We start from the raw sequence: 14,662 nt of genomic DNA, 5'->3' as shown, positions 1-14,662 counted from the left end.
TGGCTTTTTCTGAATCAGTTGTATAAATAAAAGTTTAAAAGCCAAGGACAATACAAATTGATTCTTGTTTCTCTCCGTATATTTTTAATTTTTTCCAACTACTGCTTTTTATTTGGAAGAGGTAACCTGCTCAGGAGATAGCAAGAAAGATAACTTACAGCGGTGTTAGTTAATTATTAGAATAAGAAGAATTCAGGCACTTCCATGATGACAGAGGTATAATGACTTCTGCAGGTGAATTACATGCTACAAAATCACAGCTAAAAGTAACACCCAGACAACAAAGTCTGAGATCTGACCCTGTCCTTCACTGCTGTCAAAGACACATACATACACCACGTGCAATTACCAAGTAAAGAGTTTTTAAGATTTATGTTTGTCACTCTAGGAAGCAGCAGGGAAAACCTCAAATTTGTCCCAGATTTGTAATTAGATGGGGTAATGCAGCCAATAGCCCAGCTGGAGTGCCTCTACACCATGCATGCAGCATGGGAAATAATCAGAAGCTGTTAGAAACCATAGTGCAACTAGAAAACCATGACCTAATCATTATCAGAGAGATGTGGTGGGATGAATCACACAATTGGAATACTATGACTGTGAGCTACAAGCTTTTTAGAAGAGATGGACAAAGCAGGAGGGTCAGGGGACTCACCCTCTATGTGAATAAATGTTGATAAATGGACAGATTGTGAAGAGCAGCCTCTGAGATAAAGCCATGAATATTTTGAGGACTTGTAGGTGAAAATTATGGACTGTACCAATAAAGGACATCTGGTGGGGATCCACTGAAGGCTGTCTCAAGGGGAGCCTGTTTATGAGGCCTTCTCGCTTCACTTGCAAGAGGCATCATGCTTTTAGGCTCTTGTCCTGATGGGGGATTTCAATCACTTGGATGTCTGCTGAGAAGCTGAGGTGTAAGAAAGGCACAGGTAGTGAAAGCAGGGACACATGTCCTGGGAAAAACACAGGGATGCTGTATGGTTGTGAGAGAGGATCAGGAAAGGCAAGGCACAGACAGAACTGAACTTGCTAAGGGATGTGAAAAATAACAAGAGCGGGTTCTACGGGTACATCGGTGAGAATAGATAGGCAAAGAAGAGTGTACCCTCTCCAATAAATGAGAAGGGAAAAGTCACTTCAGAAAATATGAAGAGAGAGGTACTCAGCAAGTCCTTTACCTCAGTCTTCACTGTCAGTCAGGCTTCTTTTCCATGCCTCTCACATTTCTGAACCTCCAGGAGGTGTATGGGAGAGCAAAATCCATCCCACTGGAAGAGCAGAGCAAGTCTGAGACTGCCTCACGAGATTGAATGTGTACAAGTCTATGAAGACAAATGACATGCATTCCAGGATCCTGAAGGAACTGTCTGATGTGATTGCTGAGCTGCTTTCCATCACATTTGAAAAGTTGTGGCTGTCAGGTGAAGTCCTTGGTGACTGGAAGAAGAGAACCATCATTGCCATTTTTAAGAAAGCTGAAACAGAAGACCTAGGAAACTAGGCTGACTGGCCTCATGTCTGTGTCCAAGAAGATCAACAGATACTTGCAGAAGGTAAGCTAAGGCACATGTGAGTTGAGGAGGTGAACTGAGACAGCCAGCATGACTTCACCAAGGACAGACCATATCTGACCAACCTGATAGTCTTCTATAATGAAGTAATAGCATTAGCGGGCAAAGGAAAAGCAACTGATGTTGTTCACTTGGAGTTCTACAAAGCCCTTGATATGATTCCATACCACATCCTTATATCTAATTTGGAGAGAAGTAGATTTGAATGCTGAACTATTCAGTGGATAACGAATTCGTTGGATGGTCACATCCAGAGGGTTGTGGTCAGTGGCTCTGTGTCCAGGTGGAACGTGGTCATGAGTGGTGTCCTTCAGGGGTCTGTCTTGGAACTGGTATGCTTTAATATCTTCATCAGTAACCTGGATAGTGGGATTGAGTGCACCTTCAGCACGTTTGCTGATGACACTAAGTTGGGTTGTGCAGTTGATACAATAGGAGGAAGGGATGCCATCCAAACAGGCCTGGAAAAGCTGGAAAAGTAGTTTGTAAGAGATTATTCTTTTATATCATTGATTCAAAGTTTGCTGAGGAACAAGTCCAGGCAAGTCCTGGGCAAAGGTGGAGAAATCTTCTGTCTGGAAGACACTGATGGACAGGTCCTGGCTAAAAGGTTGTGAAATCCTTTAAGGAGTGCAGATGGACAAGGCCAGGGGCAACAAGAGAAGGATAAGCTGCTGATAATGGCCTGGAAACAGTCTTTTGTGTGGACTTATCTCGAGGAAGATGGCCATCTCAGGAGGTACGCAGGTGACTCTTGCTCAAGCACCCACGGATGTCATGTAGGCAGGAAAAAAGGAGGATAAAAGAGGATCCAACAACCATGAGGAGAGGGTTTCTGCCATCAGGTCCCTCACCACAGCGGACTCGAGGTTTCTGCCATCAGATCCCTCACCACGATGGACTCAAGGTGTCTGCCATCAGATCCCTCACTACAGACTGCATGCTGATGGACTTCCCTGGGCCTGCTACCTGAGACCTGCTGCTTCCTCCCGGGCTCACTCTGCGGCTTCTTCCTGTTCCCACCCAGTACCTGCACCCTCTCTTTGCCGAAGACCAGCCTTGCTGCTCCTGCCCTTCGGTCTCGGACCATCGGAATGTCATGCAACGGGACGCTTTATGCAATTCTTGCTTCTTTCTATCTTTTCTATCGCTTGCCTTCCCTTCCCCATCACCCCAATCCGTAATAGTGTCTGTCCTCCCCTTTCTTCTTCTTATTAACATTTGTAATAAACTGGTCGGACCAACATTTGTACCGTTGTTTCTTAATCTCACACCGGGCATACATATTTCAATGAACCTCCTCTCCCTCCTATAAATTGGAGCTAGACATGGTCCCAAATAAACGTAATGAGGTTCAGTAAGTCCAAGTGCAGGGTACTGCAGCTGGGTCAGAGCCATCTCATATATGAGTACATGTCTGAGGGAGATGGTCTTCTTTGGTCTGGAGAATGCTGTGGGGAGATGTTCTTCCATTACTCATAGGGAACTTGTAAACTGGAGAGAGACAAATTTTTACATGGTCTAGTAGTAATAAAGCAAGGTTGGCAGGGGAAGGAAATTCTTTACTCAGAGGGTGGTGAGGCGCTGGCATAGGCTGCCCAGAGAAACTGTGGATGCCCCCATCCCTGGACGCATTCAAGGCCAGGTTGGATGGGGCCCTCGACAGCCTGAGCTGGTGGGAGGCAGCCCTGCCCATGGTGGGTGGGGGTTGGAACCAAATGGTCTTTAAAAGTTCCTTCCAACCAATGACTGTCTATGATTCTATGATTTTTTTTCTGACTTGTACTCACAGTATATAAAAAACTCATTGAAACCATCATGTGGTAACATTGGGAAACATAATGAGTTTACTTGAACGATAAAAGATGTGGTTCCACAGAAATGAAAACTGTTTAGAGCTTGGGTTGCTGCAGTTTCACCTCCAGTTGCATTTTTTCCCCTATTCTCTCCCATGCTGGCAACAACATCAGTGATGTCTGACTGCATAATCAGGAGGCCAATCTGGCTGAAAGCAAAAGAGTGCTTTAATCAGATTAAAGTTTATTTAATACCTTTACCTGAAATAATGCACCATATAAATTACCAGCTTTAGTGAAGGAGATCAGTGTGCAAAGAAACACACCTCTAGTAGTTCAGGTTTAGTTTGTTTGTAGTGGCCGTAGAATTACATACCCATGTGCTTCTAAGCTCTTGAAAGGGCATCAACCAGTGCTGTAGATTGCCAGAGACAGAAAGCAAATTACCAGCCTCTCAAATATTTCAGAACTAAGAAAAAAGTGTTGAAAAATAGACGATATTCTTCAGCAAGAGTTGAGGATATTTATAGCACAGACAGAACCAATATCAGTACTGGCCGTGGTTCTCCAGAGACTGTGAGCAGTTGGACTTAATGTATGAAAAAGGAAACCCTTCAATTGTGAGAAGGGAAAAAATAACATTCCTGATGTGTGGAAAGGACCTCCCTGAGGGAGCCACATCATCTCAGCTGGAAAGAGCCATTTGGGCAGAGAACTGCCGAGTGGGCTTGATGAGACGGAGATCTTTCACAAAGAAGTTTCTGTAGTACCACCAGCAGAGTCTGCTTTTGGCTGATCCTGTTACAAATCCCACTTCCTCCCCATTCTTTGCCACTTTCCCACATTGGAAGTAGTAATTTGATGGCTTGTGCCTTTCTTCTTGTTTTTGTGGGAAAATGCTACTTTGGAACAACCTGATTTTCACTTCTCCATCTGTTCGGATATCTGTTGCACAGATGTTTTAGGATACATTTGGGAGGGAAGGAAAAGGGTAACTCTTAAAGAGTTAACAGCATGCAGGGCCTTTTATTTCTGGCTTCTTCCATCTCACTGGTGCTGTGCTTGGTGGCAAAGGGACCTATTCCCAGCTGGGCACCAGAGGAGGGCCACTGTGCACTGCCCAGTGCCACTGCATGTGCTTCAGAGGACTGCTTTTCCCAACCAGCAGACCTGTGCCATGCTTTGCTTTCTGCTCACGGACAAACGCACCCATGAGACCCTCCCAGCTGAATGTGATTCACTGTGATCTGTATGCAGTGGGCTAAGAGCAAGATTTTTCTTTTCATTTTTTTTTTCTTTTCTTTGTCTTTTTTGGTAATAAAGTCACTAGGTTGTACGTTATTAGTGAAAACTGATTCCAAGTTTCACTAAGTGAAGTGTTTTAACAAGCATCTACCAACCTTATAGGCTATTTCTTCAAACCAGTAATTTATGCTTAAAAAAACCCACAAAACCAGAAGCCTGCTGAATAGTGTGGGGGGAAATCTCCATGCAGCCCAAAACAAATTACTCCTCAGCAGAACCATTAACTCATGGGTGTCCGACCTTTTGGCTTTCCTGGGCTGCCCTGAGTGAAGAGGAATTGTCCTGAGCCTTATATATATGTATATATATATATACATATATTGCTCCAAAAGGAATGCATCCTATTTATTTCCATGGAAACTACGGTAGCTACAAAGAGAACAATAACACTCTTTGATAGAGCAAATTCTTAGCTACAAAACACTATTTTTCAAAATAAGCAAAACCATTAGCTATGCATTTTTGCCAGCATGCTGTGCTCATAACAATGTGCACCCGTGGAGGTGACTCACTGACACCATCACCACTGCTGAAATGCAGCACCCACCACCTCACTGTGCTCAGATCCACTGTTTGGTCTCCATAAATGTTCAGCAAGTGTCAGTGAATTTCAATCAGTGCAATTATTTCTGCATGGAGGAATTCAATCACATGTCTTTGCTTCAGATGCACTTCTGTATCAGGCAACAATGTGTCAGAGTGCTCCTCTGCTGCCATATGTCACATGCAACAGCGTGCAATGGAATATTGGTGGGAAGGTTCAGCCTCTACTGCCATAAGCAACAAAACTTATTTTAATTTTTAATGTTTTTTTTTTTTAATTAAAACATTTTAAAAAAGAAGGCAACAAAATCTAGTGGGATATGTGGCCTTGTTTTTGTGAAACTAGTGTATCAGTCTGGTTCAACGTTACTGGCTGCAATTCTCAGTGAGCTCTTGAGTTTGTCAGAGATTCATGATGAAACTCTACTCTTCCTTTACTTCATCCTGGAAAACAGTTGGTCACAAATGCCCATGCTCCCAAAAGTGATGATACAGATAAGATGTGGTTATGAAGCAAGGGATATTTCTCTCTTGATAAGACAGAGCTTATAAAAATCTGGTAAAGAGACACAATCAGATTTTTGATTACAACTCTACACATCCAATTTGAAAATTCAGAAGTAATGTATTTAGGTCTACTAAAAATGGAGTTGCAAATAAAATGAAAAATTGATGATTTTTGCGATCAATCTTGAAACCTATTCTCAAACTGCTTTATCAAAATGGAAAGCATGGCTGCATATTTTCTGCTGTTCACAGGACTGTGTTTAGCCAGTGTATCAAAATGTATAATCTTATTTGCCATCAGTTGAGTTATCACTGCGCCCTATGCCCTGGTTTCAGCCCAGGTAGGGTTAACAGCATGTCGAGGTTGGGTTTGTACTGAGGGTCTGGGCCAGGCTGCTTGGCGGGAGGAGCTGCTGCCATGATGGGACGTGGCAGGGGTGGCTGCAGGGTGAGCCGGGCTAGGCCGCATGCAGCCAGTAGGCCGCAGGTTGGACATGCCTGCATTAAGCATTTCCTTAAAAGAAAAGAAACCCACCCCTGACTCCTCACTTGGGGAGCTGGCTGTTGACAGCCTGTCTGGTTGAAGTTTTGATTCAAGTTTAGTTTTTGTGGTTTGCCCTAGTGAGTTTGCAGACAAAGTAGGCTCAGGCCTCGTGTGAGAACTATAAAGCAGCAGACTGCTTTATAGTATTAAGGAGGGTAGGAGCAGGGAGTGGTTCCCCATGCCCATGTCATCTTAATCATGTGTGCATTACTGTGCTTACTATACAGTCACTCACATCCTGCTGCTACTTAAGCAAACACTGTTCATGTGTAGCCAGAGCACAACCCTCTGGTGCCCCTTTCGCTTTTAGCCACATGAAACTGCATACTGTTATTCATGTCTACATAAATCTAAAGCTTTTCTTTGCAAAGGGCTTACAGGCTTAAGGAACACTCTTGTTCTTCTTTTTCTTTTCCTTTTTGTTCTCTCCTAAGAGGCAAGAGGCGTGTTAGCATGAAAATAGGAAAATGCAGTGTGAACAAGTGGCATAAAGATTGTTCACCGTATTGGCTTGTAAGCCCCATCTGTCAGTTTCACAGACCTTATCTCTGGTTCCAGCCGGCTGAATGGCCTCCTGCTCCCCTGGTTGCAGAGCGCTTGCTCAGCTGCCAGACCCACAGAGCTCTTTGGAGCTGCACGGGTAAGCCAGGGGGCAGTAGTGGCTCCAGGTTGTTGGCCCTGGCAAAGTGAAATGCCAAGGAGCAATGAGTAAAGGGTGGGTTTCAGAACTATCAAAACTGTCACGAGGGTTATATATGTTCACAATCCTGTGAATAGCAGAAAATATGCAGCCATGCTTTCCATTTTGATAAAGCAATTTGAGAATAGGTCTCAAGGTTGATGGCAAAAATAATCAATTTTTCATTTCATTTGCAACACCATTTTCAGTAGACCTAAATACATTACTTCTGAATTTTCAAATTGAATGTGTAGGGTTGTAGTCAAAAATTTGATTGTGTCTCTTTACCAGATTTTTATAAGCCCTCTCTTAACAAGAGACATCTGATTGTTTTGTGATTACATCTGGTGATATTGGAAGCAGGTATTTCAACTTCCTTCAGTCTTTCATTTTATGTCAGATACTTTCACTTTCGGGGATGGAACTCACGCTTTGCCATCCTCATCTCTAACAATTGTCTTTACAAGCTGGTATTTTGGATTTTTTTTTAACCGATAAGAAGCCATTTTATGCTGTTAGTCTTGTTTCTTGCAGCATAGAGCCCTCTTATAGGAGTATGAGCTCTTATAAGGACCAGCAGGAAGCAACTGCTGGTGATGAGCAGTACACTTCATGAGTTACTTTGTACTTGATCTTGACAATTTTTTTCTCTCTCTTTCCTTTCCCTTCCTTTCCTTTCCTTTCCTTTCCTTTCCTTTCCTTTCCTTTCCTTTCCTTTCCTTTCCTTTCCTTTCCTTTCCTTTCCTTTCCTTTCCTTTCCTTTCCTTTCCTTTCCTTTCCTTTCCTTTCCTTTCCTTTCCTTTCCTTTCCTTTCCTTTCCTTTCCTTTCCTTTCCTTTCCTTTCCTTTCCTTTCCTTTCCTTTCCTTTCCTTTCCTTTCCTTTCCTTTCCTTTCCTTGCCTTTCCTTGCCTTTCCTTGCCTTTCCTTGCCTTTCCTTGCCTTGCCTTGCCTTGCCTTGCCTTGCCTTGCCTTGCCTTGCCTTGCCTTGCCTTGCCTTGCCTTGCCTTGCCTTGCCTTGCCTTGCCTTGCCTTGCCTTGCCTTGCCTTGCCTTGCCTTGCCTTGCCTTGCCTTGCCTTGCCTTGCCTTGCCTTGCCTTGCCTTGCCTTGCCTTGCCTTGCCTTGCCTTGCCTTGCCTTGCCTTGCCTTGCCTTGCCTTGCCTTGCCTTGCCTTGCCTTGCCTTGCCTTGCCTTGCCTTGCCTTGCCTTGCCTTGCCTTGCCTTCCCTTCCCTTCCCTTCCCTTCCCTTCCCTTCCCTTCCCTTCCCTTCCCTTCCCTTCCCTTCCCTTCCCTTCCCTTCCCTTCCCTTCCCTTCCCTTCCCTTCCCTTCCCTTCCCTTCCCTTCCCTTCCCTTCCCTTCCCTTCCCTTCCCTTCCCTTCCCTTCCCTTCCCTTCCCTTCCCTTCCCTTCCCTTCCCTTCTTCCCTCCTTCCCTCCTTCCTTCCTTCCTTCCTTCCTTCCTTCCTTCCTTCCTTCCTTCCTTCCTTCCTTCCTTCCTTCCTTCCTTCCTTCCTTCCTTCCTTCCTTCCTTCCTTCCTTCCTTCCTTCCTTCCTTCCTTCCTTCCTTCCTTCCTTCCTTCCTTCCTTCCTTCCTTCCTTCCTTCCTTCCTTCCTTCCTTCCTTCCTTCCTTCCTTCCTTCCTTCCTTCCTTCCTTCCTTCCTTCCTTCCTTCCTTCCTTCCTTCCTTCCTTCTCTTCTGAACTCTTCTGAATAGGTCTCACTTGGATACTTTTCTAAAGCTCTTATTAGCTCTCAGCCTTGCTGCCTCTGGCATCCAAAATGCATGTGATAGCTCACTACTGGCTGTTCCAGATTTCATAACCATAGTGGTCAAAGAGAAGGCCTGGAGTCTGTGGTTTCATGGACTTCCTAGTTTCAGTCTTCATCAGTGATCAGTGAAGAAAAGATGAGACTTTACTCCTTATTTCCTTCTCAGAGATATAAGGGCAAAATAAAATTTACTATTGCATAGATGTCTCAGTGTGTGAAGTTGGGAATGAGAGTAAGTAAATTGTATCTCAGTGAAGAGGTAGGGGAGCACAGAAACATGTTATTGAAAGAAGAAATGAAGTGCCTTTGCTTTTCCCCTTGTAAATGTAGACAAATAACACTTCAGGTTACACATTATTGAACATAATATCTATCATCTACCTATAGAAGTATAAATATATGTGTAAAAGTAAGAGTCTTACAGCAAGATGTGAAAATGACTAGGCATGTGACTAGGTTTTAGATTTGATTTTGATCAATTGGAAAAAGTTGGGTGGAAGTGAAAAACAATGTGGATGAAAATGCTGATAAACCAGAAGTATTTGTATTCACAAATAAATACTGAGCATGACAATCAATACATAACATCACTGATAAATTTATATAAACTTTTAAATGAGGGGATGAAGAAAAATGTTAAGTTGATGATTCCTGTACTGTGGCCTGCAGCTGATATGCAGGGACATATTAAGCATTTGCAATTCTGATTTTCCCATCTGTTTACACTGGTAGTCTGTGTGAAAATTTGGCATTCAAACAGTTTGAAAGCTTCCAAGTTAAAAAACAGATAACTGAATGAATAAAGCTTACTTTGTATGAACTAGCTGAAATGATTAGTGACTCACTGACAGTTGTTAAGGAGTTAGGAGGACTTTGATGGTCCCGAAAATCTGGAAAAGAGCTAGCGCTTGGCTCACTTGTTTTTACAGATTTAGGTTTCAGATTACATGGATACAGAAACACATTTATTTATGAATCAGTGTTTGGGTACAAAACAGATATTATGGTGATCATTACTTTTGTCTTTAATAGGATAACTTGGAAAGAGGGTGAGATGGAAGCAGTAGATAGAAATTAGTAATTATGTTGACACATCCTTCTTAGAATACATCATGATTCAATAATCTGTATTTCACTAAACAAGTTGGTGTCTCTAAAAAGAAGCTGACAAGTTGTAGTGGCTATTTCAAATGTTAACATCACAGAAACCTCCGTACTTCCTCCCCTACATCTAGTACTTAAAAGCTGAAATAAAGAACACACTGAAGAGCTCTGTGAGTTATGTCACACTGGTGATATAATAGTATTTCCAGTGGCAAAAATCAGGGTTCAGGTCTTGCTAATATTAATAGATGAGGTATGTCAGCAGCAACACTGGGCTACGAAGTGAACAAGCCAAAAAATGAAGCAATTGCAAGTAGAAGTGTTGATCTGAAGTGTGGATGCAAATCATTCAAGACCGTGTTCCAGTTGTTGGTGCTACTTATGCATTGGAGTGAGTGCCCAACTACAAGAACCAAAAATGAGAGAGGGTGCAGATAAACTAGCTAAAGCAATGGGAGGGGAAGACTAGAGAACCAAAATTCTGAAAGAAGGGCAACCAATGGGTTCCACCCTACAAGATGGAAGATAGTAGGAGAAAACATTCCAGCTAATGATTGCTTCAGAAAGCTCTCCCCATGGCTTCTGTGGCTTTAAAGGCATGTATGTAGACATACATGTCCGGAATAGCTTAGATGTGCTTACTTTTCCACAGAACAGGAGGCTGGGGTAAGTCTCCTGTTGGGAACCTTTCAGCACTGCATTTCTCTGCTTGTTGCGCAACTGTTTTTCTTTCTCAGTGAAAATTAGTAGGGAGAACAAAACTGGAAGCTTGCTTTGAAGGTTCTGAAAGCATTCTGACTTGACTGGTAACAAGAGCCATATGTATAAAATGGGAATAATTGTTCTCTGGAGAATCTAAGCTGGTCTGCTTTTCATTTTACATCAGCACCAGCTTTTCTACTTGCTTTACTCAAAATGAATGACCAATTACCATTACAAATTCCCATTACATTCAGTACTATCACTTGGAAGTCTCAGGGCTGGTCTTCAGCCTGCAATTGCATGTGTGCTTGGGTGAGGTATTATTTCCTTGCAGTGCAGGTGTCTCAAAAGTACAACTAGGAACATCATACTGGGTAAATTCTCAGTAAATCAAAGCAAAATCACAGTTCCTTTTTAGAAGATACATTACAAAGTTTGTTTTAAAAGGGAGACAGAAGAATCAACTTAGTTTTCAAAACTTGTGTTTGTCTTTTTTAAGAGAAAATGTCTTTGCTTTATTGCTTTTCCCACCCTCCCTAATGCTCCCCAGTAATTTTGGTCATGACTAGGATTTCTTCTAAGTATGCTCTTGATGCTTCAAGGAGTTGCAAGCTCTGCTACTGAAGGCAGCAGAGACCTATAAGAAAAGACTGAATATTGGTGTTGCTTCACTCCAGAGATTACTGAGGAGAGTTACAAGATGTCTTTGAGAGTTTTGTGTATGAAAAAGGAATACACTTCTACTGATTTCCATGAACCTAGGACCAGTGATGGCGATCTACGCCTAGAAGAGCTGTAGAGGTGGAAAAGAGTAAAGCAAGGGTGATGAAGATTTCAGAAAGTTCTCTGAGACTGGGTGCAGAATGTTAATGTCTGGAGACTTTTAAAAGAAATGATGACAGGGTAGATCCTGCCATGGGGAAAGAGGGTGATGGTGGATCATATGTATTTAATGTAACAGCATTTTGCTACCACTGTAATACAGAATAAGGACAGCATGCTCCTTGTTTGGCTTTTGTTTTTAAACTTAATATTAACAACACATCAGACAGCAGTAGTTAAGTAAGTAACCTGCATTACCTGTACAAAAATTATATAAATACAAGTTTGCTGGTTTGCTTTCTTGTTAGAAAAGGAAAGTGTCCTTTTGTAGACTATCCAGAAATCTTATATTATTGAGATGCTGCCAAGTCACAATTCACAGAACAAACGTGAAATTAAAGTCACACTGTGCAGAGATGACACGACTTCTCCTCCAGATCTAATCACCTTGTTTATCCTGGGCACAGTTACACATCTGCTGTTCCACATGAATATCAATATGCTTTGCAATCAAAAAAATGTGAGTACTTCCCTGTGCTGCTTTTTGTTAACTACTATATTAGAAATATCCACCACATTCTTATTGTTCTTATTGTTATTATTAGTGTTAAGGAATTGTCCTTCATTCCATGCATAACTATCAATTCACAAGTTAAAAATATCATCCTTCCCTCACATCATATTTTAGAAAGCACTCTGTGCACAGTGAAGCAGATCCTCAATTAAAAACAAGTGAGAATTTCTCTATTACCATTGATTTGAGAGGAACAAAATTCTGGGGAGATTTAGAAAAACCCAAACAAATAGTTTTATCTGGACAAAATAATGTACAATTATTAATATTGCACTTTTTATACAAGAAATCCTAATAAATATACAGAAAAGATATACATTTACATACATAGAAAGACATTCTTCTTTTTTTTTTTTTTTTTTTTTTAAATAAAAAGTTACACTGAAGCTTAGCAAAACTATTTCTTGAAGACCCATTTGTAGTGAGAGCTACCACTGACATATGTGTCCTGAAGCAACCAGAGACAGGTCAGTGTCTTGAACATGACACTGACCTAAAAAGTGGACTCCTAGTTTTTCTGAAAAAGCCACATCATGGAAGCTGTAACACAGCAGCACTTGAACAGCATTTCAGTAATGCACCACAAGGCCTGAGCCCCACAGGGAATGAGGCACAACCAAGCCTTTAATTTAGAGATGGTCTTGAACCAAGACCTCAGATCCAGACAGATCGCCTTTAAATTTCTTACAATGCTCAAACTCCCTCCTTTGCAAATCTCTTCTAATTTTAAGGCTCTATTCAGAGTAGAGAAGGGACTGTCCAGGAACTAAGAGGACGAAGCAATTCACTGGATGAATAACCACTGCAACTGACCAGGGAGAATGATTCACAGACAGCATGCAATATGCGATGTTTGAGGCTCACTTTTTAGAAATTCTCTTTAGGGTGTAGTACCCAGGTTTAAAAATGTGCAGCTTTATAGCACTCATTTAGTTACGTAACACAGCCATAGTGGAGCAAATTTTTAAAACTTTCTTAGTGTTAGTCCTCTGGGGCTGATGCTGAATCTATTCTGGTCCTACTGAGTAGGAACAGCCAGCAGTATCAGAAAATAGATTATTTGCTACTACTTTACTGAAAGAATTGGCCATCAGGACAGAAAATATTCATGTTAGCAGAAAAGGAAAACCCAGTTCCTCAAATTTCTTACTGCAATGCCAGCTCTGACAGCACCTTAACTCTGGCTACTGGTACTCCTACCAAGTAAGCATTAGTAGGAAATAGGATGCTAAGCAGCTCTCGTTTCCACATCTTTCCTGTCTGTGCTCTGTACAGGACAGCATTTGCAGGTTTGTGTTATAGCCTGCCCGTAGCAGATCATACTTATCATACTTTCTTTCCTTCTCCTAGATAATAGCTGACATCATCACTTCACCTTTATGCTGGAGGCAACACTCTTAGCTCCAGCCCTCCCATATAAATGCAACTTGTGAACATTTTCAGATGCCTTCTAGACTCACTTACGTTACACAACATTGCTCAACTTTCTCAGACACCAGACTTGATTCTCAAAGATTAACAAGATCTCCCACTGAGATCATTTGAAGGCCTGCGATGAGAAGGACATGGAAAGGAAAAAAGAAATCCAATCTTGGATGTAACTGATAGATTTATAAAGCAGTATCATATGCTTATATACCCAAATTAGTCTAAGACAAACGTGTCTAAGTCTAAGTCTGTGTACTGCATTGATGAATGTCTAGTCTTTTTCTTTGTTTTGTTTGCAGTACCCCACCATGTATCAGACTGTTTGATTTGTTTGATTTGGTGGTTGAATATAATGCTACATTTTGATTTTGATCCCCTTCTCCATTTGTCTGATGGTGTATTCCCAAGTGTGTACGTGGACTATGGGGCAGTCCCACTCCTCTCAGGCCCAGTGGCATGGGATTCAATGAATCTTTGTGATCTACCCTCCATGACCATGTTTTGCTGCATTCTGTCTCCCAGATTTATAAAAGGGAAAACTTGTCAAGTCTCTATACAACAACGATTTGGTAAAGGGTTTTCTTTTTCCTCTTTTTCTTCTGTTTTTCTTTTTTTTTTCCTTTTTAAAGGGAAATAAATAAATAAAATGGGGAAAAAAAAAAAAAAAGAATTCCATTCCGTTTATATTTTCTGTAGAAGTCTTTGCCTCAGTGAAGCAAAAGCTGAGATCCCCTTGTTCCTCCATTTTCATCGCATTCGCCTTCAAGCTTTTCCACACGTCCCGCAGCAGCGTGATTTGAACTGGGTGAGCTGGCAGAGTTTGAGCTGCTTCACTTTCTCACAGTACCTTGTGGTGTCTCTGCACTCCACTGCCGAAGGGGAAACAAAAAAGGAGAGATGGTGATGAAGCAATGAAAGAAAGATTTTCTCAGTTGAGAGCAATTCAAAACAGTTTTATGTTGGGAGGTCTCACTGTATGCATAAACCTTGACTTGCTGCAGACACTGGGGACTGTAAGGCACTAAAGGCTCAAAGGGGAATGCAGTGGGCAGCTATGGCTTTCAGGTTGTGAGGATGGCTTTTGAAGCTGCTCCAGCACTCAGCACAGTTTGTGCACTCCAGCACAGTTTGCCATCTGATGCTCTAGGAAGAGTTTTGTAACAGTTGTTAAACAGAAGGTGAAGTAGTAAATGAAACTGGAAATTCATTTCAGCAGAGCAGCTCTAAAAACCTCAAGTCAGGAAGCTGGACTAGATCATCAATGAAGCTTCTTTCTAACTCCCTGCCCTTTAAACTGACAGGCAGCTTAGCACCACA

At 42.0% G+C, this 14,662-nt stretch overlaps 1 protein-coding gene across 2 annotated transcripts in view; it reads right to left on the bottom strand.

The window, feature by feature from the left end:
• Positions 1-9,658: 9,658 nt before the first annotated feature.
• The window catches only part of ADAMTSL1 (ADAMTS like 1), a 439,216-nt gene continuing 434,212 nt past the window's right edge, over positions 9,659-14,662 (bottom strand). For both annotated transcript variants that reach the window (XM_004949124.5, XM_429157.8), the window contains one exon: positions 9,659-14,214. In XM_004949124.5, coding sequence (XP_004949181.2) covers positions 14,108-14,214 — 107 coding nt within the window. In that variant the 3' untranslated portion in view covers positions 9,659-14,107. The remainder of the gene's footprint in view (positions 14,215-14,662) is intronic.

Source organism: Gallus gallus, chromosome Z (assembly GCF_016699485.2).
Source record: "Gallus gallus isolate bGalGal1 chromosome Z, bGalGal1.mat.broiler.GRCg7b, whole genome shotgun sequence".
NCBI classification, from domain to species: domain Eukaryota; kingdom Metazoa; phylum Chordata; class Aves; order Galliformes; family Phasianidae; genus Gallus; species Gallus gallus.
This window is presented reverse-complemented; position numbering and strand designations above follow the sequence as displayed.